The sequence below is a fragment of the Rutilus rutilus genome, assembly GCF_951802725.1.
Source record: "Rutilus rutilus genome assembly, chromosome: 2".
Classification (NCBI taxonomy): Eukaryota; Metazoa; Chordata; class Actinopteri; order Cypriniformes; family Leuciscidae; genus Rutilus; species Rutilus rutilus.
The window spans coordinates 16886877-16909280 of record NC_140210.1 but is presented as its reverse complement, the minus strand read 5'-3'; the positions used below and the strand labels follow the sequence as shown (position 1 = coordinate 16909280).

The 22404-nt window shown below is 37.6% G+C and overlaps 2 protein-coding genes across 3 annotated transcripts in view; one reads left to right on the top strand and one right to left on the bottom strand.

Annotated features, from left to right (window-relative positions):
• The window catches only part of prss12 (serine protease 12), a 48531-nt gene extending 38359 nt beyond the window's left edge, over nt 1-10172 (top strand). The window contains exons 12-13 of the mRNA XM_084399949.1: nt 3833-4131; nt 7450-10172. Coding sequence (XP_084256075.1) covers nt 3833-4131; nt 7450-7757 — 607 coding nt within the window. The 3' untranslated portion in view covers nt 7758-10172. The remainder of the gene's footprint in view (nt 1-3832; nt 4132-7449) is intronic.
• A 2909-nt stretch (nt 10173-13081) lies between these two features.
• ndst3 (N-deacetylase/N-sulfotransferase (heparan glucosaminyl) 3) overlaps nt 13082-22404 on the bottom strand; it is a 62748-nt gene continuing 53425 nt past the window's right edge. For both annotated transcript variants that reach the window (XM_084401559.1, XM_084401560.1), the window contains 2 exons: nt 16700-16802; nt 13082-13899 (listed from right to left, as the gene is read on the bottom strand). In XM_084401559.1, coding sequence (XP_084257685.1) covers nt 13780-13899; nt 16700-16802 — 223 coding nt within the window. In that variant the 3' untranslated portion in view covers nt 13082-13779. The remainder of the gene's footprint in view (nt 13900-16699; nt 16803-22404) is intronic.

Sequence of the window (22404 nt, the reverse complement as noted above, 5' to 3'; positions counted from 1 at the left end):
AAATACATTTTCGAATAGACTACCATTTATAGGTTTAATAAGTTTAGACGCTGGAGAGGTGACCACAAACTATAGTCTATAGGGAAAATGGTTGGGGGTTGTAAATGAGAAATTATCCAGATTCAAAGTTGGGTTCAAGTGCAATATGTCAGAGCACTACCCACTTGGCCATGTGTCAGACAGAATAACCTCATAATAACCTAATTGAGATCAGTACTACAGTTGGGATTAATGGTGATCGTGAGTATTAGAAGCTTAATATATACAGTGTCAGGCTCAGAGCTGCCCTTTCCAGATTGTTTCTCATGAAGAGACTTTGAGAATGTGGTGCTGATCCTGCTGCTGACTCCTGCCAGACCAAGAGTGTCATTCCGGACAGGGCAGATCCTTTTTCCAGAAAAGACCTGACCGTGTAACGGGACACTGCTGTCTCTCTCTCTGGCACCACATGTATATTTCCGTTACACACCAATGGTTTCAATCACTAACAAGCAGACAGGAGGGCACAAACACGCACACACAGTCACTGCAGTGCAAACAACAGCTCTTGATTCTGTTTATTCCCTACTGATATACACATTATAATGACATATATCATTTATGAACTATAAAAGTAATAGGCATTGTATGTTTTTTTCTACCCACCCTTATGTTATATATATATATATATAAGCCAGAGGAGAAAAATGCAACTGTGGCTGCCAATAGAATACAATAATTGTAATTAATCTCACAATTTTCTTGTTTTATATATATAATTATTATATATTTAAAATAAGTTAAAAAAAGAAAAAACCTTATAGTATATTAAAGACTGGCAAGCACAGGACTTTCTGTTTCATGCAAAGACCTTTGTGAGTGTGATGTCATGGTGTTGGGTTTATGGAAAAAGAGAACTTCCTGTATGTATCTGTTTTCACCAACCGACCGTGACTGTGGTTTTGCAAGTGTGTGTTTGTGAGTGCACATGGTTTGGCTTTGGGACCATAAGCTCGGTTGACATGAAGCTCCCGAGGAAGGGACCGGATTTGTCATTTGAGGACTTATTTGAGTGGCATAGAGAGAAGTCATAAATCATCCTGCGATAATGTATTACGCTGCTGTGCTGTCCCGTATACTTGTTTGATGATTCACTGTGTTCTGGTCAGTTGTGTTGTTCAGTCTTGCGGAATGTGTCCTGTCTGTATGCCCTCTCTATCTCTTATTTAGCTATTTTATTACTAACTTTTTGCCTTATGTTATGATAGTATAGCCAATGTTAATGGCCTATACTAAATAAAATGACCTAAATAAATGAAACATAAAACACTTAAAGGGATATTTCACCGCTGGAAAGATGAATGTATATTTGTGACCAGTCACGGAAAGTAGGGACACAAGTCGGTTCTGGGGCATTTTGAGTTATTCACATATTCTGAAAGTGTAGTATTCAAGCTTTCCAACGATGTGTAACACATGTAAATCTGATAATATTTGGAGAAGTTGTGGCCATTTGAAGGTAGGCACTCAAAAAAAACTGAAATGGTAGAAATCTGCTTCTAAAGATTGGCAAGTTCTCGCCCTTCTGGGAATGACAATAGGGCTCATTTACATCTCATTTAGATAAGTCATACCCCCTGTAAAGCTCCCCCGTCTCCCCCTCCCCCCTGAATGTACCAATTCTACAAATTCTCTAAATAAAACATTTCCAGTTAACTGGCAGAGCATTCATTTCGTTCGTTTTTTAAATAAGATACTAGCGCTGAAATGTGTTTTTTTTATTTTTATCAAGTGATCAAAGTGCTCGTTGCCGCTGCGATCAGTGGCGCAGATACAGTGTTTACTTGTGTGGCTCGCGCACACACTGCATTGTCTTCACTCGACGCGCGCTTCAATCCGTTGCGTTGCGGTCGGATACTCTCTATTCGTTCTGTTGAAATAACAAAATAATTCAAACGTTTGCGTGTCCCTGCTTGATATACAACCACTGATGAACATAATCGTTTTGATGAGAGAAAAAAAAAAAAATCCATACAAGGGCGGATTTGAACTCTCAACCTCTGACACGGCTGGCGAAAGCTCTACCACTGTACCATTCATTTACACGTTAATTATAAAGGCGGATCTATGTATTGGCACTGACAACATGTATTAGGCTACATCTCATTAAACGACAAATTAAACCCCATGTAACCTACTATTTAAATCGATTGCTGGACATCGTAATGTTATTGGCGTCCATGTTCATTGAATTTTGAAATCAGATAGAGCCGGCCAGAGCGCTGCATAATAAGTAGCCACGCCGGCTTATTCAGTATGGAAATACACACCGACAATGACACGCCCCTACTGCGTGCTAGAATCTCCGAAAAACAAGCCGATTTCAAACTCAAAATGTACGCTTTTAAATATACCAATACTGCTATCTCAAACATGGAGAGGCTTCTTCGTGATCTCAACTAACAGATTCTGCAAAAAAACGAAAATCACCAATTTTGAAAAAAAACGCTTCTTTCTCATTTTGCTCGAAAGTTGTGCTGCCGACTTGTGTCCCTGGTTTCCGTGACGGGTCACATTTAAATTGGGCCATTTATGTAGTAGAAATGTGAAATTATTTTAATAATTGGTGCCTTCTAAACTGAGAAAAGCCAGAAAATGTATTTTTGGCTCATGTGGATGAAAGACAACAACTCCCAGAATGCACTTGCTTCGCTGCCCTACAAGGCCACTCCCAAGCCACGCCTACCGGTTACAGAGGGGAGAATCGGAAGAAATGATACAGCTAGGCTACTAGTTGACTCAAAACTGAAAAGATGTGGTTTTATCGTGAGATCCCACCCCCTATGGGCGGGTTGAAAACATGCGGAACTAGCTTCTACTGCTGGCTGTAGTCTCGAGCCTCTGGCCAAAAAAGCCTCCGATGACGCAAAATGACGATTTTTGCATCATCTGAGTTTTTTTTTTCCAGACACACAATACAGAAATCTCTCGTCTCAGGGGGACATGACGGAGGGAAGCACGGCCATTCGAAAATACTACCGGGTTTCTACTGATACTAGCTTAATGCTAATCGGTGAAGTATCCCTTTAAACCCAATATCCATCATTTTAAGTGCATTTAGGCATTAAGATTGTATAATGTACAGCATGAAAAATAGATAATTTTTAAGATTTAAAAATTACAATTAGGAAGTGTTAATTTTTTTTGTATTTTTAAAGATGAACTTTAAGTGATCATTGGATGGAAAAATCATTTTTCAGATTTTTATATATATATATATAAAAAAAGTGTGATAAATAATACAGTAAAAATAGAAATAAAATGATTACAATTTAAAAGAACACTTTTCTATTTTAATATTTTTTTAAATGTAATTTATTTAAAAATGTAATTTATTCCTGTGATGGCAAAGCTGAATTTTCAGTGTCACATGGTCCTTCAGAAATTATACTAATGTGCTGATCTGGTGCTCAAGAAACATTTCTTATCATTATCAATGTTGAAAACAGTGCTGCTTAATATTTCAGTGGAAATTGTGATACACTTTTTTGTTTTTGTTTTTTTGTTCAGGATTCTTTGATAAAGAGAAAATGGAAAAGAACAACATATATTTGAAATAGAAATCTTTTGTAAAATAAACTTTTGAATGGTAGTGTATGTAGTAACCTTAATTAAAAAGTCTCGTAACATCAGCCGATTACCAATGTGTTTTCACCGATCACAAATATATATTTTCACCAAAATATTGTGCATGGATTCAGTTCTGTTAATCACCAAGTGGTCATGGTTATTGGCTGATTAGTGATGTCTGACCAGTATGTAAGTTACGGGTCTGTTGTGTGCTCTTTCTTAGATACGGTAACAGCACTGGGCTGTATAAAGTTCGTGTGGGTGATTATCACTCTCTGGTTCCTGAAGAGTACGAGGAAGAATACGCCGTGGAGAAGATCGTCCTTCACCCGCGCTACCATGCTGACAGTAATGACTACGACCTGGCACTGGTGCGTGTGTCCGGCCACAGAGCTCACAGGGGTGTCACGGGCGAGTGCGTCGTGCTGAACCGTTTCGTGCTGCCCGCCTGCTTGCCAGTGCGGAGGGAAAAAGCGCCAAAGGACATCGGCAACTGCTACATCACAGGCTGGGGAGACACAGGTCAGAGATTCCATCACACACACTCATTTATGCATTTACACTCACTTAAAAAATGTAAATGCATTTACTGTGTCATTATTTACATGCCGTTCCAAACTCGTGTTTTCTTCTTTGATGTGCAGCATACAAAATATATTTTGAAACATGTTTCATCTGTTACTGTCCGTACAATGAAAGTCAATGGGGATCGAAAACACAGAGAATTTTCATTTTTGGGTGAACTATTCCTTTAAGGTCATAGGTGTGTTCTTGTTCGTGGCTCATCTGTTCAGAATTTAGATTCTGAATTATTCGTTTTACAATAAAATGTCTACTTAAAGGATAACTAACATATGTTATAAAGTTGTTTGGTGTGAAAAGTTCACTGATTTGAATGGAAAACAGCTTGTTTCACTTGAACTTGAACAACACAACAAGTATGGAATTTTTAAACAATTAAACATTTGTCAGCATTTGTAGGAATCTGCCTAATACATGATCATATTGTTTTTGTGTTTCTGATTTTCTGTTTGCTGAACATGTAGATCATGTTATCAGTATAACATCTGTTTTTCTGCAACAATCAGGCATCATCCATCTCAAACATTTAGTAATTACTTGTATCCTTGGTGGTATTTGCAAACAAGGTTTTTGCATGAGGGTATTTGTAAGCACTGGTTTATGAATGAGCACATGACGTGAGTGCCATTTTAACATGTTCATAATCACAAAATTAGTCTGTATTAGTGTTCTGTGATGGGGCTGTGAAATGATGTCATTTGTACATTTCTCCAACCAGATGTCCAGTGAGACAGAGATATCAAAAATATTAGCAGCTAGCATCAGTTGCAGATACCTACACACATAATATACTCTCACAAACATTAGGGGGGATTTTTTAACATTATTATAAAATAAATAGTAAATAGGCTATGCTCTTGTGAAAAAGATGTGCTCTTTATCATACTTTTACTTATTATGGACATTATATACTTTAAAAGAATGTACTTACTGTACAGTAGGTGTGAACGGAGTTTAATGTTTTTGAGCACTTAATTGCATGATAATTGCAGTTAAAGTGTAATATAGTTAAAATTTATATTAAATGGAATTAGTGAGGAATTAGTCAAACTTTTAATTTGACATTATTACAAAGTGCACCTTTTAAGAAACATAGCCATTAAAGTGTACCCTTTAAAGGGTTAATTCACCCAAAAATGAAAATTATCCCATCATTTACTCACCTTCAAGCCATCCTATGTCCTATTTTTCTTTCTGTCAAACACAATTGGAATTAAATTAAAAAAAGAACATCCTGGCTCTTCCAAGCTTTATAATGGAAGTGAATGGTAACTTGGATTTTGAAGCCCAAACAAGCGCATTCATCCATCATAAAAGTAATCCATCCAGCTCCAGAGGGTTAATGAAGGCCTTCTGAAGAAAATTGATGCGTTTTTGTAAGAAAAATCTCCATATTTACAACTTTATAAACTATAATTTATAAATCACTGGCTTTCGGAGTTCCGGCCTGACGTCATGACGTATTGACGAACGCGGAAGCGCAGAGGATAGGCAAAACAAAACATCGGTCATTAATTAAAAGTCTAAAACGAGATTTTTTAAAGACAAATGTCAGAGGAGCTTGAGTTTTCTTGCCCAGCCCTGTTTGTTTGAACCGCGAGAGGCGTCTACTCTCACCTAAGCTTACGCTACTCCTACATCCTACCTCATGCGTCGTGTCGGAGGTCACTTTTCCGCCAGAACTAGACTCACGTACGGCCTTACCGGAAGCCAGTGATCATAGTTTATAAAGTTATAAATCTAGATATTTTTCTTATAAAAATGCACCACTTTGCTTCAGAAGGCCTTCATTAACCCCCTGGAGCCGAATGGATTACTTTTATGATGGATAGATGCACTTTTTTGGGCTTCAAAATCCAAGTTACCATTCACTCCCATTATAAAGCTTGGAAGAGCCAGGATATTTTTTAATATAACTCTGATTGTGTTTGTCTGAAAAAAGAAAATCATATACATCTAGGATGGCTTGAGGGTGAGTAAATTATGGGTTAATTTTCATTTTGGGGTGAACTACACTTAAAGGGTTAGTTCACCCCAAAATGAAAATTCTGTCAGTAATTACTCACCCTCATGTTGTTCCAACCCCGTAAGACCTTCGTTCATCTTCGGAACACAAATTAAGATATTTTTGATTAAATCTGAGAGCTGTCACACTCCTCCATAGGCTTCTAAGGGAATGAAACTTGCTGGCGCAAAAAAGTTATTAAAGAGATTGTTAATATAGTCCAAGTGACTACAGTGGCTCAATCTAAAGTATATCAAGCGACGAGAATACTTTTTGTGCGCAAAACCCCCCCAAAATAACGACTTTATTCCACTATTAATTTCCTTCTCTCTGGGCCTCGAGTCTTTTCACGTAGTGTTTTAGCGCAGCGCGTCTGTGTTGTACGTCACACGCATCACACACATGACAAGCGTCGGCCAATAGTGAGCCTACGTGGTGACGTGCAACACAGACACGCTGCGCTAAAACACTATGTGAACTAACTCGAGGCCCAGATAGAAGGAAATGAATAGTGGAATAAAGTTTTTTTTTTTTTTTGCACAAAAAGTATTCTCGTCGCTTGATAAACTTAAGATTGAGCCACTGTAGTCACTTGGACTATATTAACGATCTCTTTAATAACTTTTCTGGGCCAGCAAGTTTCATTCCCTTAGAAGCCTATGGAGGAGTGAGCCAGCTCTCAGATTTAATCAAAAATATCTTAATTTGTGTTCCGAAGATGAACGAAGGTCTTACGGGGTTGGAACAACATGAGGGTGAGTAATTACTGACAGAATTTTCATTTTTGGGTGAACTAACCTTTTAAAGTGGCCTTTTATTTAATTTAAGTGCACATTCATTACAATTAAGTGCATTTCTTTTCTGGCCACACCTTTCCAGCTGTCTAGTCTCATCAAAAAAGACAGACATGACAGAGCTGTAATCAGAGGCTGACACAGAACATGAGGAAATCATCAAGGAACTACAGTGTGTAATTATAATGTCAGTGTCAAGTATCTACAGATGATCATGTGATGTGCTGATGGTGGGGCTTCGTTCTAATGGCCACGTTGTGTTGTAAATCAGTCTTTGAGTAGTCTTCTCTCAGTAAGTGGACTTAACAGAATTCTAAAGTGGGATGAATGAAGTGTGTGATCAGAAAAATGACCGCGCACTCCGTTGCATACGTGAACAGTTAAGTCTGATCACTTCCAGACTTCAAGTTAAAAGAATGGAGGACTTTCTGACCTGTTGGATTTTTTTTCTTTTCTCAGGCCGTGCATATTCGAAAACTCTTCAGCAGGCCTCGATTTCTGTTCTGAGCAAGCGGCAGTGTGAGCAGCGCTATTCGGACCAGTTCACCAATCGCATGCTGTGCGCCGGCTCCTCCCACGACGACCGCCGCGTGGACAGTTGCCGCGGAGATAGCGGAGGTCCGTTGGTGTGTGAGAGGCCGAGTGGAAGTTGGGTTGTGTATGGGGTCACATCATGGGGTCACGCCTGCCGGCTGCAAGACGCACCCGGCGTCTACACCAAAGTCTCCGCCTTCGTGCCCTGGATTAAGAAGGTCATTGGCCAGTAGGACCCGATGGAAATTTCAATCAACTAATAACAGGACGTTCTGACTATGCGGGCAGAAAAATCAAGCACATTTTTAGATAATAGTTGAAAACAATTTTATAACTAGCTGAAATTAAGTCTAGTATTCCAAATAAGTCTTAAATGTCAATTACGTAGTGCCTGGCGTCAGTATAGTCATGACAAAACTTGAACTTTGCTTCTGAAAAAACAAACATTTTCTGAATTAGTATTTTTGCTGTCCAGTAAAAATATCTAAACATCCTGAATGAATTTAGAGAAACAATGTATCGATACGTTTTTATTTTTAATATTAAAAAAAGATTAGATTAAGACTTGTTTTCAGAGAATACATCCTGAATTATTTTCTTACATCATTACTATTTTTTTTTTTGTATTTTAGGCAACTTTAAATCTTAAAGTTTGTGAGGTTTGTTTAACCCTTAAATGCATGAATGTTTCGCCAATCATTATTACATTTTCGGGGCTTTAGTGACCCGGATCTATATCTAATACGGATGGATCTCTACCTGCCGCAATAGTATAAAACTCTTGACATTTGAAATATAAAATATAGCATATTTCGTTACCTTTTGAAACTTGGAAGGGTTCAATTTGAGCAGATGCTTTTTACCATCATCGCTGTCGTCGTCAGAGCTCATTTCCCCAGTACATTCAACATCTGTCTCTTATTTGCCATCTCAATTATTCTCAAAACTACAGTGCTCATTAACATCTTCAAAATCAATATTTTGATCGCTCACACCATCATTGTGTTAGACATTGCCACCTTGAGGAATAAAGGTGAATTGCACTTACAGAGTCATCAGACTCAATTGTTGCGCAGAAAAAAAAAAACCGTACACTAGTAGGCTATTGCATACCTTAGGTCGCTAGCGAACCTATACACTTTTTACAAGAAAACGTATAAGAAAACAGACACTTTTTTATTATTGTATTTATTCTTGTTATATTGTTTATAATGAATTGACTGGGGAATCCCAAGAAGGTTGATGTCTAACTTGAGAAAATGAATGAGGGGGAAGGTAGTGAGTGACGTCCCGGGTCGCTAAAGACCCGAGGTGTGCGTTTAGGGGTTAAAACAAGACAACAACTTTTTGTATTTGTTAAATTAACACTAAATGTATCTTGTTTTAAGGATGGTTAGATATTTTTAAGAAAAACACAGATTTAAAAAAGAAAATCAGTATTTGCAGAAGTTTTATAGGCCCGTCTTGATAGCGATGCATTTGGTGGTCTTAAATTGACATAATTTCAGTTTTTTAATGAAAGCACTTCTAGGTTGAAGAGACCACAATTGTGAGAATGAAATTATTGATCTTTAAAAGGACAAATTAACCTGTATCTATGTGACTGTATACTCTATGCCATTGAGAAACAGATACAATTTGAACATGTAAAATGGTACTGTAAAAAAAAGTAATGTTCCAATTTGATACATAGCGGACTGAAGAACGTTCCAATGGCTTGAAATCACATCAGGCTTTAATGCTGAAATGTGAAGATTGTGGATTTCCTGCCAAGAAATGTATGGTAATTCTAAACTCCTGGCCTGGGATACGGTTACCATGCCATTGCTAAGCAACTGACCACATCACCTCATCAGCACATTAGATGACATCATAATCCTCCGCAGGAATCAGGACATTATGTGTTATAGATCAGATGTTCATGATAATTGGACTGAGGCTTGCCATATTTCAACATGAGGACATCATCATTTGCTTAATATTTTTGCAGTGCCACACTCACTTCCAGAAGCCAGAGATCTGTGGGATATGGGAATTATGTGCAATGCAAAGCTGTTTATACCTCCTTGTTTTAGTGTTGTGATGAGGAGCATTTCATGTTAGCATTCATTTTCTGTGACTTCCATGAGCATGATTTATGTTTTGCTACAGACTACACCCCTTTTTTAACGCAATCCATTATTATTGTTGTTATTATTGTTAAAAAAAGAGAAAACCTCTGATCAACCACAAGCTCTGTTATTTTGCACAAACTATGGTGTTTAGGCTTTTGTAAATTTCATGTTTTTCTTATACATGAGTCAGTCATTGTAATATCGTGTTAATTAACTATACTATGAAAAGTGTAAAAAGTGTTCATTTTTCACACGGGGTCAATAACACAGTAGTGCTTAGTATTTCCATTATATATGTACAAATATTTCGGAACTTGTGGCATGGTGCTTATTCTTGCCTAAAAATAGTATGTCAAGTCATGTCAACTTAAAATCATAAAAAACTTTTGATATACAATTGTCTGACAACCTCAGTTTGGAGCATTAAACATTTGTTGTTGGAATACTTGATGGAATATAGTACCTTACTGTCAAAGACGATCAGCTTCTTAAACTGGAACATTTTGTTTGAGGGAAATCTAAAAATGGTTTGACTGAGATTATAGGACAAGTATATATATATATAATAAAAATTGGCACATCCATATCTTGTATTTGAGGACGTTTCTAACAATCGTTGGCTTTAGGTTTTCTAAATACACAGTCAAGCTACACTTTTAACAAGTCCAGCTTTCTGTGTTTTCGTTCACACAGCGGTCTAAATCAGTGTGTACAGACCAGACAGTGCAGTGTTAGGACAGTCTTTTCAGAAAGCCCTTTGTTTACATGAGTTACAATGTACCTACAGGATCCGTGTGTGTACGCGTGTGTGTTGACACTGCATTTCTAATACACTCTTCCTTTAAACTAATCTCTATGGAGACAAGTATGATGGGAAATGCTGAAATGAATTTTCAGAAATGCAGATTATTTGTTAGAATTCATTCATATTGATTCACTGAATGAAAATAAAATTCAAGAGTCCTGCCAGAAGTAAAAATACTGTAAGTAAATGTAAATCCGATACGTATGAGACCTCTGCAGTTCTAGGCAGGAGGGAGAGTTGCTTCTCTATGACTCTTTATCCAGTGACATTGTTCTGGCATGTGACAATCCAGATAGCTCACTGAGAGAGAGAGAGAGCGAGAGCGATGGTTCAGTGATTGACATTGAGGGCAGTGTTACAGCGCCATCCTGTGGCCGAATTGGAACTCTCTAAATGAAACTTAACTTAAAACGTTTTACGTATAGCCCAGTGATTTTATAATGCTTTACCTCATAAACGTACAGCCTTCTGATCTTCCAAGCACACGTACATAATATGTCTCCAGTAATTCACAGTATTATTAAATAACCAATGTAATTGAGACCTTTTCCCTTTCTGAAGTAGAAGTATCATATCACTATATAAACTGGTAGTAGCCTAAAAGCCAGTTAAACTTCTCACTAGGCAAAATCAGTTCTTGACCATATTAATAATCATTTAATTTATGATAATGTCTATAGGGGTATCGCTATCTCTGACACAACAACAAAGAAATACACTAATATAAACATAAGCTGCAACTATATGATGGAGATTGTTTATTACCCCTCACAAAAAATACTGTGGTAGTAATATAGTGCATTGTATCATAGGGTAATGCCATGGTACATAATGATACTGGAATTCGTGTATCATGATTTTACATGATACTCTGGTTCATGTACAAAACACCTTGGTAATACCATGGTACTTTGTTGTATGTGACGTACAACCCTCCAACCCTGCTCCTGGAGAGCTACGATCCTGCAGACTTCAGTTCTCTAACCCTGCTACACACCTGCCTGTAATTATCACGTGACCCAAAACACCTTGATTATCTGGTTCACGTGTGTGTTGAGATCTGCAGGACGGTAGCTCTTCAGGAGCAAGGCTGGAGACCTCTGGTGTAGGTGATGTATAGTCAAGTCTATTTTTGGAAACGGAAAAAAATAGGTTAGGATCTAGGGCGCCCCCTGCTGCCCACCCACCAACCTTGCAGGCGGTGCCCTACTTCCAGCTTCACGAAGTCCCCTGGGGGTCCATAATGCTAAACCCGCCCAGTACTAATCTAAACTAAAGTATATGGGCCCCTATAACTCCAGAGTGTGCACGTTAAGCCAGGTACCCATGTAACCAGCGCTCATGAAGAAACGCTCCGATGCTCCCAGTGACGACACATGATAAGCGTCTCGTTGAAGCCAGAGCCATATAGAGAGCGAGTTGGACTCTCTCTATATGGCTCTGGTTGAAGCGTTCTAAATGTTTTGTCTAAATGTTAATCTGTAACCGTTAATCTCTCTCGAACTCTGTGTCTCACAACTAATCCCGAGTACGTTTGACCGTTGCATTCGCGTTATAGCGTCTCCAGTTGTTCGGTGAGATTCAGATTTAGATTCACAAAATGAATCGTTCAGACGTTTTCGCGAAACGGTTTGACAAATTGAAAGGATTCTTCACAAAAAAGTACAGATTTAAAGAGACTGAATTGATAAAAATATTTTTTTTTCTTTTTTTATCCGATAGGATACATTTCTATGTATGTATGTATCGGATTCGGAGTAATACAATTTCTAGTAGGTAGCCTATACATTTCTATATCCTTCAACATGGTATATGCCTAATCCATCCTCTGTGTTAGTTTCGATGATCGGAGAGCAGATGATCCAGCTGAGGGACACAGACGCTAATGTAGCTACAGCTACTGTATGTCTGCCCGAGTAAAGTACAGTAAGAAGACTTTGATATGACAGTAAGAATAATTTTTTTTTACACAAAATCAGATCTTAACCGTAAACTCAGTTGGTTGACTGGGTAGGCCTAAAAAGTGATTGTGAGGGTCCCATTATTTATATGACCACTAGAGGGAGGTATTTTATTAAAAACAAGATCACTATAGCCCAGCACGAAAGGTTTTGTCATAAAAACAAAACAACAACAACAACAACAACAACAACAAAAATGAATTGCCTAAGATGTCTCTGACAATTAAGTCCCTAGAGTATTTTTATTTGAAAGGGCACCTTGATGGTTTTGAGTATACCTAACCATGGGATGACATGTAGTAATATATACAAATAAATATATATATCTAAAATAATAGATAAATAATATCTAATATATATATTTAATGTATGTTTTCCAGGTATATCATGCACAAATGAGACAGAACTTTGCAAGGACTGTTTTTCGGAAACATGTTTTCTCCAGTGTTTATTGAATATATATAGTTATTTACATATTTCTCAAAGCACTTTCTCTCCGTATTGAGGCAAATTGTTTTTAAAAATAAAAGTCACACTTCAAATTCATCAGCCAACCAGTTGCAGTCCAGTGGGAAGGGCTAAGGCTACCTGGCTACAGACATATGCCTAGACACACATGCACGCACGCACGCACGCACGCACGTACACAAGCAAGGGTTTCTGTGTACTTACACACACACACACACACACACACACACACACACACACACACACACACACACACACACACACACACACACACACACACACACACACACACACACTGAAATGATGAAATGATATCCGCTCTTCAGGCCATTTCTGGGACATGGACATCACAATGACATCACTCCATTGACCAGTTTAAAGCTGACGCAGCAAACTTGACTGTGCTCTTTATTTTTCCATATTCATTCTTAACATTTTGCATCTTCACTTTGATTGGCTGATAGATTGATTGACTGATATATTTGCAAGAGTGAGGATATGAACAGTGGTTGTGCAGTTCTAAATTTCTTGATGACGTATAAAATCTAAAGCCATACCTTTATATCCAGTGTCTGATGGGGGGACAGTAAATATAAGAGGAAGTCTGTGGAGGTTTACATTTTCAGTTACGCAGTCTTTATGCAAGTCTCTGTTTGGCTGCATCTGAATTTCAAGGGTCACAGTTACATCACCGTATCTCACTGACAAAATCTGACCTTTCGCAACAAAAATGTCATGTTGCCATGGACACATACTGCTTTGTTTGGATTACCAGAGGCACCAATGATTGGTGAGTTGAATTTTTGACCTTTGCTTCGCAAGCTTTCAGGTAGGTGGCATTGAGTCCTGTTCAAGTGTCTGGTTTCCTGTGAGGGTTGAACCTTGAGGAGCGGTGGTTTGGTTAGGGCTACCTGACCTTCTGTAGTTCCTCTCGGAGCCAGGCTGGTAGCGGCTGACCCAGTCTGTGCAGCAGCTTAGATAATTCAATGTTCTGATCCCTGTAGAATCTGGAGAGAAACGCTCGTGACTGAAAAAAAGAAAAGACAAGAGTGAACAGAAAACATTTTTTAGTGAGCAGAGCAACTACAGACTTGGTTTAAGTCATAGGGGTGAAACAGGACACATTTTCGATATGTTGTTATTTTCGGTTTTATGGTTTGGCACGCATCTGTAGCAAACATCTGCTGTGTTATACACTATAGCACCTTTCACACATACACATATGTTTTTCGCTTGTGTGTGCCATGTAATATTCATTAACAGAGTAAGGTAGCTCCGCCTACTGATGGCTGGTCCACCCAATCAAATAAGACAAAATATTTTTGTGAAAAAAAAAAAAAAAAAAAAAAAAAATCACACATAGTGAGAATAATTGCTCAAAACCATAAATTTAGGCTATATTTTTTGTTGAATATCAAGTTTCAGAAATCATTATTTTAGAGCAGAAAAACTGTTTTAGCCAATCAATAGGCTAGTAGTACTGTTTTAGCCTATCACAGATTGTTGTGGGGAGAGGAAGATGAGTTTACTAGTGAAATAGATTAATATTCAACACGCACGAGGCGAGCATGTCGAAACAGATATCTTGATTAACTATTAAAAAACAAAAACAAGAATAGAGCCTGAAACTACACTCGATGGTGTCGACAGTACAAACACGTCAACTGATTACCCCACAACGTCTTATCTCCCGTCCACCAGCACCTCCTCTCAACCCAGGCCCATCATTCAGAAAAGCAACCTACTGGCTGATTTATCCACACTTGATGAACCACCTGCTCACTCAGCCCCATTTAGTTTCCGCGCACAAAAAAATCCGGCAAGTCCAAATATTTTGCTGCCACTGGAAACGCGATAGCTGCTGATAATACTGAAGGAGCTTATATATGTATACAGTGATAGGTGTCGTATTCCTATAGGTAGATGTGGATCAGCTGAGAGTCAAATATAGAAAATACGATTGACAATTAGCAAACAGTTAGGATTGGCGGTATGGTTCTGTTCTGGGCGAGAACTCCCTGCGCATCCATGCAGCCTAGCATGGATAAGAGCAGGGAGAGCAGCAATAACCCCCCTTAGGGTAAACAGAACAGAACCAACATAAATGTATTGCAGATATCATTCATTCAAGATTTTAAAGTACAACATATTTCGAGAATTTATTCTGATTCAAGGGGAATCAGAATGCCAAATCCTGACTGGGCGAGAGGAGGAGCTGGGGATGGAGGAGGGTAATTAGCTCCTGAGAAACGCGATAGCTGCTGATAATACTAAAGGAGCTTATATGCATACAGTGATAGGCGTCGTATTCCTATAGGTGGACGTGGATCAGCTGAGAGTCAGCTGATGCGAGCTTGACTTACGTGACCTGCCAGAACTGGGTTTAATAAAAAAAAAACAGACTCAGTTAAATTTTTTAAGTTACATACTGTTCTCATGAGCTGGGTTTGTTCTCTCTCTCTTGTTCTTTCTATCTCTCTCTCTCTGTCTCTCTCACTCTGGCCCTGCCTGTCTATTTTCCCTCCTGTTAGCGTTTGCGCTGCTTCTCTGTGACACCTGTTCTCACTTTAGTCTCATTACTTTCTCTCTACTTCTAGTGTTCGTTCCCCTTGTTCTTTGTCGGATTATTTTGTGTGTACGTGAGTAATGCCTGTGTGATATGTTATCTCCATAAAGATTTACCTTTTATTATCTTGTCTAGTCTAGAGGAGTTGTGCTCGTCTTGTGTGCTTTCTCTGCTGCTGGTGGCCTTCTACAGCCTTCTCTCTGAGGCTTTGTGGCCACTTACAAGGACTGTGTTACTGCCACGTGAATTACCAACTCTGCAAACTATTACCAAGACGGGAGTCTTCCATTTTTTGCTGACCTTCTGTAAAGTACACTAACTTTGAGTTTTTTCCAGTTCTGTGTCATTGCATGACAGACTGCCTATGTTAATTCTTCATTAAAGACTATTGCAAGAACTTGCCTTTACACTTTCTTCTGACAAATGAAGCTCAGAGTTTTCCCTGCAGCAACATTTCCAAAGGATTGGCACATATGCATCAAACAGACAGAATGCAGTAATTCTGACTAAAATATACATTATTTTGCTTCAATATATCTGTTCAGTATACCACCGTTTAATAAAACAGAAAAAGAAGCAGAATTTTGTTTCGTTTCCCCCACTGCTGTACAGAAACGTACCGAACCATGACTTCAAAACCGAAGTACATACCGTAACTTAATTGTTGTGTACAGTTACACCCCTAATAATATGTACAATATGAACCATGTTCTTAATATGTGCAGTGTTCTTAAAGAGTCATTATTTACTCATCCTCATGTCATTCCAAACCTTTGACTTTTGTTCTTCTGTTAAACACAAAGAAAGATGTTTTGTCCATACAATGAAAGTCAATGGGGTCCAGTGTTGTTTTGGACTCTACTGACTTTCACTGTATAGGGGAAGAAAAACAACAGTTGAAACATTCTTAAAAATATCTTCTTGAGTGTTCTGCAGAAGAGAAAGTCGTACAGGTTTGGAATGACATGACGTGGGTGAATGTAAGTTTTGTAACTGTTTTTTTTGTGTGTAAGGAAAAACAGTGAGAAGGAAAATGGAGAAATATGAAGCGAGAGAGAGAGTTGTTCTGTTGGTTTCAGTTATTTAGTACATGCGCTTCAGACATGTTAGCTGTTGCAAAATTGAACAGTCAGAGGTCAGAGTGAGTTCTCTCTCTCTATGACCCATATTACTCAACGATAGCATGCCTCTATAATGCAGCTCTAATCATAAAAAATTAAAGGCTCCATTTTGCTCAGAGTTTACTGTTGTTATGTGGTACCTCAGAGTCCATGGGTGGGTACTTGCGGCCTTTGCTCTTCCCCAAACACTTAGTCCTGCCTCCTTCCAACAGCTGACACCAAAAGCCCTTCTGAGGATCAAACCTGTCAACAGATACAGAACTCTTTACAATCTTAGAGACTTCTTTCCTCAAAAAACATATTTCTAATTTGCATATTCATTGAAATATATGCTGTTATTTCTTTCTCACACTCAGCAAAGGAGAAAATCTGGAAAACTCCAGAATGTGTGTCCTCTCACACACAAACAGCGGTCTGACTGACAGATGTCTGCTGTAACCGACACGGTCTGGTTTGATAGGCATTCAGAAACACATCAGCAATCTTTTAACAGCCCTCAGCAAAATGCGATATAAAATATGTGTGTGTATTGGTTCTTTGACAAAGCAGTAAGCAGAGTGTTACTTTAAAACATGAACTGCATGTCACACTTGGCGCAATGCATTTTTGTTTCACTCTCTCACTCTTTCTCTCGCTCTTTTTTTGGTCTCACTTACTCATTTTCCTTTTTTGTTGCTCAAAAATGTGCTCAGATATTCTTTGTTTAGTTTCAGTCCCAGAAAATACAAAGAGAATAAAGCAAATATAAGTCCTTTTCTCCCAACTTCGGGCACTTTTATTTCCCCGGGGATTCATGTATTTTAAAACTAAGAGATTTTCTTCGCTTTATGAAACTTTTTTACAATGCTCTATTTTTTAGCAAGGTAAAAGGCATTGTATTTAAATGCCTATAAAAAAATCATCTGTAATTTTGTCAAATTATGCAATCAGAGCTGATTTGGGAGAGTATGCATTATTCTGTAAATGTAGATTTATGGATAATTTCTTAAAAAATAACCAGACAAACATCACTTGGATTCTTTGTGTGATGGAATTAACAATCAGCAGTGGAGGACTGCAGGCCAGTGGCTAAAAAATCTTTACACATTAAAGGGTTAGTTCACCCAAAAATGAAAATTCTGTCAGTAATTACTCACCCTCATGTTGTTCCAACCCCGTAAGACCTTCGTTCATCTTCGAAACACAAATTAAGATATTTTTGATTAAATCTGAGAGCTGGCTCACTCCTCCATAGACTTCTAGGTGACCGAAACTTGCTGGCCCAGAAAAGTTATTAAAGAGATCGTTAATATAGTCCAAAGTGACTCCAGTGGCTCAATCTTAAGTATATCAAGCGACGAGAATACTTTTTGTGCGCAAAAAACAACAAAAATAACGACTTTATTCCACTATTAATTTCCTTCTAGCTGGGCCTCGAGTTGGTTCACGTAGTGTTTTTGCGCAGCGCGTCTGTGTTGTACGTCACACGCATCACACACATGACCAGCGTCGGCCAATAGTGAGCCTACGTGGTGACGTGTAACACAGATGCGCTGCGCAAAAACACTACGTAAACTAACTCGAGGCCCAGATAGAAGGAAATGAATAGTGGAATAAATCGTTATTTTTGTTTGTTTTTGCGCACAAAAACTATTCTCGTCGCTTGATATACTTAAGATTGAGCCACTGGAGTCACTTGGACTATATTAACGATCTCTTTAATAACTTTTCTGGGCCAGCAAGTTTCGGTCACCTAGAAGTCTATGGAGGAGTGATCCAGCTCTCAGATTTAATCAAAAATATCTTAATTTGTGTTCCGAAGATGAACGAAGGTCTTACGGGGTTGGAACAACATGAGGGTGAGTAATTACTGACAGAATTTTCATTTTTGGGTGAACTAACCCTTTAATGAATACATAAACAAATGACTGGGATCATTCACTAAGCATGTGTGTATGCACAAATTTGTGCGTGAAATCTACATATGAATGTTTTCAAGAACAAATCATGATGCACCAAAAATGTTCGTACTAAAATTAATTCTAAACGTGTGAAAATGTTTAGGAACAACTGAAACCACATGCACAAAAAAGCACTTTCTCGTGCTAAGAAGTCCTATTTCATCTTAACACAACTATAATTATATTATTATTTTATGAAAAATGTATGAATAAAGGTGTTTATGCTGTTTAAACAGGTTTGAGAATGACACAGCTGGCATTGCTCTCTTGAGGATCTGGCGAGAGCGCGTCTGCAGAGAGCGGCATGTTGACGAGAGTGACGAAAGGCTGTAAAGGAAAGGTTATGCGGAGGTTATATGGAGATGGTTTGGTGTTTTATGCAAATAACTAACCTCGTGCCGCTAATTTAAAATAGTATAAATTCACTAACATTAGAACAAGATTAAGAAAAAAAATCATGTGCATACACACGTGTTGTGAATTATGCAGAGATTTTTCGTGAGAAGTTCTCCTGTGTGCACAAATACGTAATAATCCACACGATTATTAGAGGCCCATTGTTTGTTTCCCATGCATTTTGATATGCAAAATTGTGCAAATGTTTGTTAATTGTGTTTTTAGGATAAATAAAATGTTAGCTTTCACATTTTCCAAAAGAAAATGTTTAAAATATTAATTTCCTTCAAAGAATGTTATGAAACACAATATATATTATGAGATGTGGTGGAGATTCATTAGCTTTGGCAAAAATGTCAGAACTCTTTTGTAATGCTTGTACATTAACTGTTGGACATTCTTAGAGGACAAATTAAACCAGTGAGTGTGAAAAGTATGTTTTAAGAGGGTTTATTTTAAAATTCAACAAGGCCAAAAGTAACCAAGAAACACCCATAAAAGAGATGAAAGCAACAGAGGCAGAGGGAGTGATGTATGACATATGAGACGAATGAAAAGCAGAGGATGATTGTTGAAAGACAGAGACTGAAACAAAATATGAAATGAGGAAAGCAAAGCCACAGAAAGAAGTGATCGTAAATGAAAGTGACAGAAAACAAGAAAAAGTAGAAACAGGCATGATGAGAGAGAGAATGAAAGGAGATGTGTGGAGAGATGAAGTGAGAGAGACTACACAGGGAGGTTATTAATAAAAGCCAAAGATTGATGGAGCTGTCTGTGGTAGAGAACACATGCAGAGACTCACAGAGCATTTAACACACACGAGAGAGGGAGAGGGAGAGAGAGAGAGAGAGAGAGAGAGAGAGAGAGAGAGAGAGAGAGAGAACTGAAAAGGATCTTTAATCTTTCGGCCTCTTATGTCAATGGTATTGATAATACCATTGATCACAATGCGAAATCACAAGCAGCGACTATTTTTCTTTTCTTTTCTTTTAGGTCCTTATTGGTTCAGGACACACTAACAAATATTCTTCAATACAATTATGGTATGCATTACTTTAAAGGAAAGGCTTTTTATTTAGGAACTTTTGACATATTTTTCTCTTCCAAAGTTGAAATGAGTAAATGTAATTTCATTAAATATGTTAAAATACAATATGATTTATGCACATGGTTCAAAATTAACATTTTACCACACTTGCTACTTGGTGGACAACGAAAATGTATCTGCCACAAACATTTCTCACTGGCCAGGTATTTCTTTTTTTAAAGATATATTTTTGGCATGTTCTACCTTTTTTATAACCATGTTCTTCACATTTGTAAAAAAAAAAAAAAAAAAAAATATATATATATATATATATATATATATATATATATATATATATATATATATTTGCCTTCATTTTACTCTGTGAAAAATCATATTAATTTTGTGGTTTAATGTGAGGAATATTTCATATATGTGTTACCACATGCTGTTCTGGAGATAAGAAAAAAACGCTTAAGGTATAAGATGAACTTCTCTGGTAAATGTTGTTAGAAGATTGTGAAAATTGTTTTCTTTTAGACTTTTATAACTCTAAAAAGTATTTTATAGATTCTATAAATCATTCAAATATGGGGCAGTCGTGGCCTAATGGTTAGAGAGTCAGACTTGTAACCCAAAGGTTGCACACCATTCCCTCCTCTCCTCACTTACTCCTATTATGTTTTCAGAATTGTGAGAATGTACATAACACTTTAAGAGCAATTTAACACAGAGAAAGTGTCAGATGCCTAATGAGCTGTTTTTAAATGGAGAGGCCAGATGAAGTTAATCCTCTTCCTCTCATGCGGTGCTAATGGCTACAGCCAAATGATCACAATTAATCTCATTCAGACTCTGTACAGATTATACAGGCATCAACTGCTGAGAACACGGATCTGTCAACTCATTTTATCAGCTGATTCTCAAACACATGGGACTAGGGACAGCATGGATGGCAGGCTTACTCCTGTATCGTATCTCTGGATGAGCCTGTGTCCATCTGTGTGCGTACAGTAAGTATGTGTATGGTCTCGTTTGCATATCCAAGTGGGGACCAAATGTTCCCAGAGAGATAATAAAACCAAAAAAACAACAACAACTACATTGTCTGGACCTACATCACACAGCTGCATAAAGTAATTGTTTATTTGTAATGCTTGCAATTTATTCAATAGGTTTTGTACTTAATGAAAAAACAACAATTGGACATTATAACCGTTTCATTAATGTTTAGTGTTCAACAAATTCAACAAGCGTGCGTAATATTACCAATGAGTGAAACATCGTCATTGATTGAAATGGTGATGTGAACACCAGTGGAGGACTGCAGGCCAGTGGCTAGAAATGTATTTTATCATTAAATTATTAGAGATTAACATTTTCGCATTTGCATTTCCTGTGCATTATATACAGTTTGAGATTTTGATTTTGATTTTGTAACATTCAAAAGTTTAGGGTCAGTATTTTCTTTAAAAGAAATGAATACTTTTATTCAGCAAGGATGAATTAAATTGATCAAAAGTGTCAGTAAAGACATTGAAAATAACCAAATCAGCAGATTTGAATGATTTCTGAAGGATCATGTGATACTGAAGACTGGAGTAATTGTTGCTTAAAATTCATAATAAATTATTTCAAAATAAATTAAAGTAGAAAAGTTCATTTAAATTCATTTTAAATTGTTATAATATTTTGCTATTTTTTAAATATTTTTTTTACTGTATATAGCAAATAAATGCAGTCTTGGAGAGCATAAGATACTTCCTTTAAAAATAAAAATAAAAGATTACAATTAGACAAGTTCAGGCTTGCGGTTAAAGTTAGTATATAGTAATTGTAATTATGCAAATTTACAAATCACTGGATGTCCCCACTTGAAATAAAACATATGGGGCCCTATTTTAACGATCTGAAACGCAAGTGTCAAAGCGCAAAGCGCAAGTAACTTTGTGGGCGGGTCTTGGCGCTGTTGCTATTTTCCCGGCGGGATAAATGACTCTTGCGCCTGGCGCAAATCTAAAAGGGGTTGGTCTGAAGTAGCTTCATTATTCATAGGTGTGGTTTGGGCGTAACGTGAAATAAACCAATCAGAGCGTCATCTCACATTCCCTTTAAGAGCAGGCGCGCTTGTTCTAAAGCGGATTCCTATTATAACGGCGGATTTGCCAGGCGCACGCCAGGAGCGGTTCACAGCCGAGGAGACCGACGTTCTCGTCAGGGACGTTGGGGATGGAGAAACACCCAAATTAACTTCGGTTAAACAGGCGTATGATAATTTGGGTAAATGTGTAAGCTAGATGTATGCTTTTATAATAAAATATCTATCTATCTATCTATCTATCTATCTATCTATCTATCTATCTATCTATCTATCTATCTATCTATCTATCTATCTATCTATCTATCTATCATAATAATGTATGATTTGCAAAAATGATAACTGCTGCGTCTGTGTGTAGATGAGAGAATCAAAGTGTTT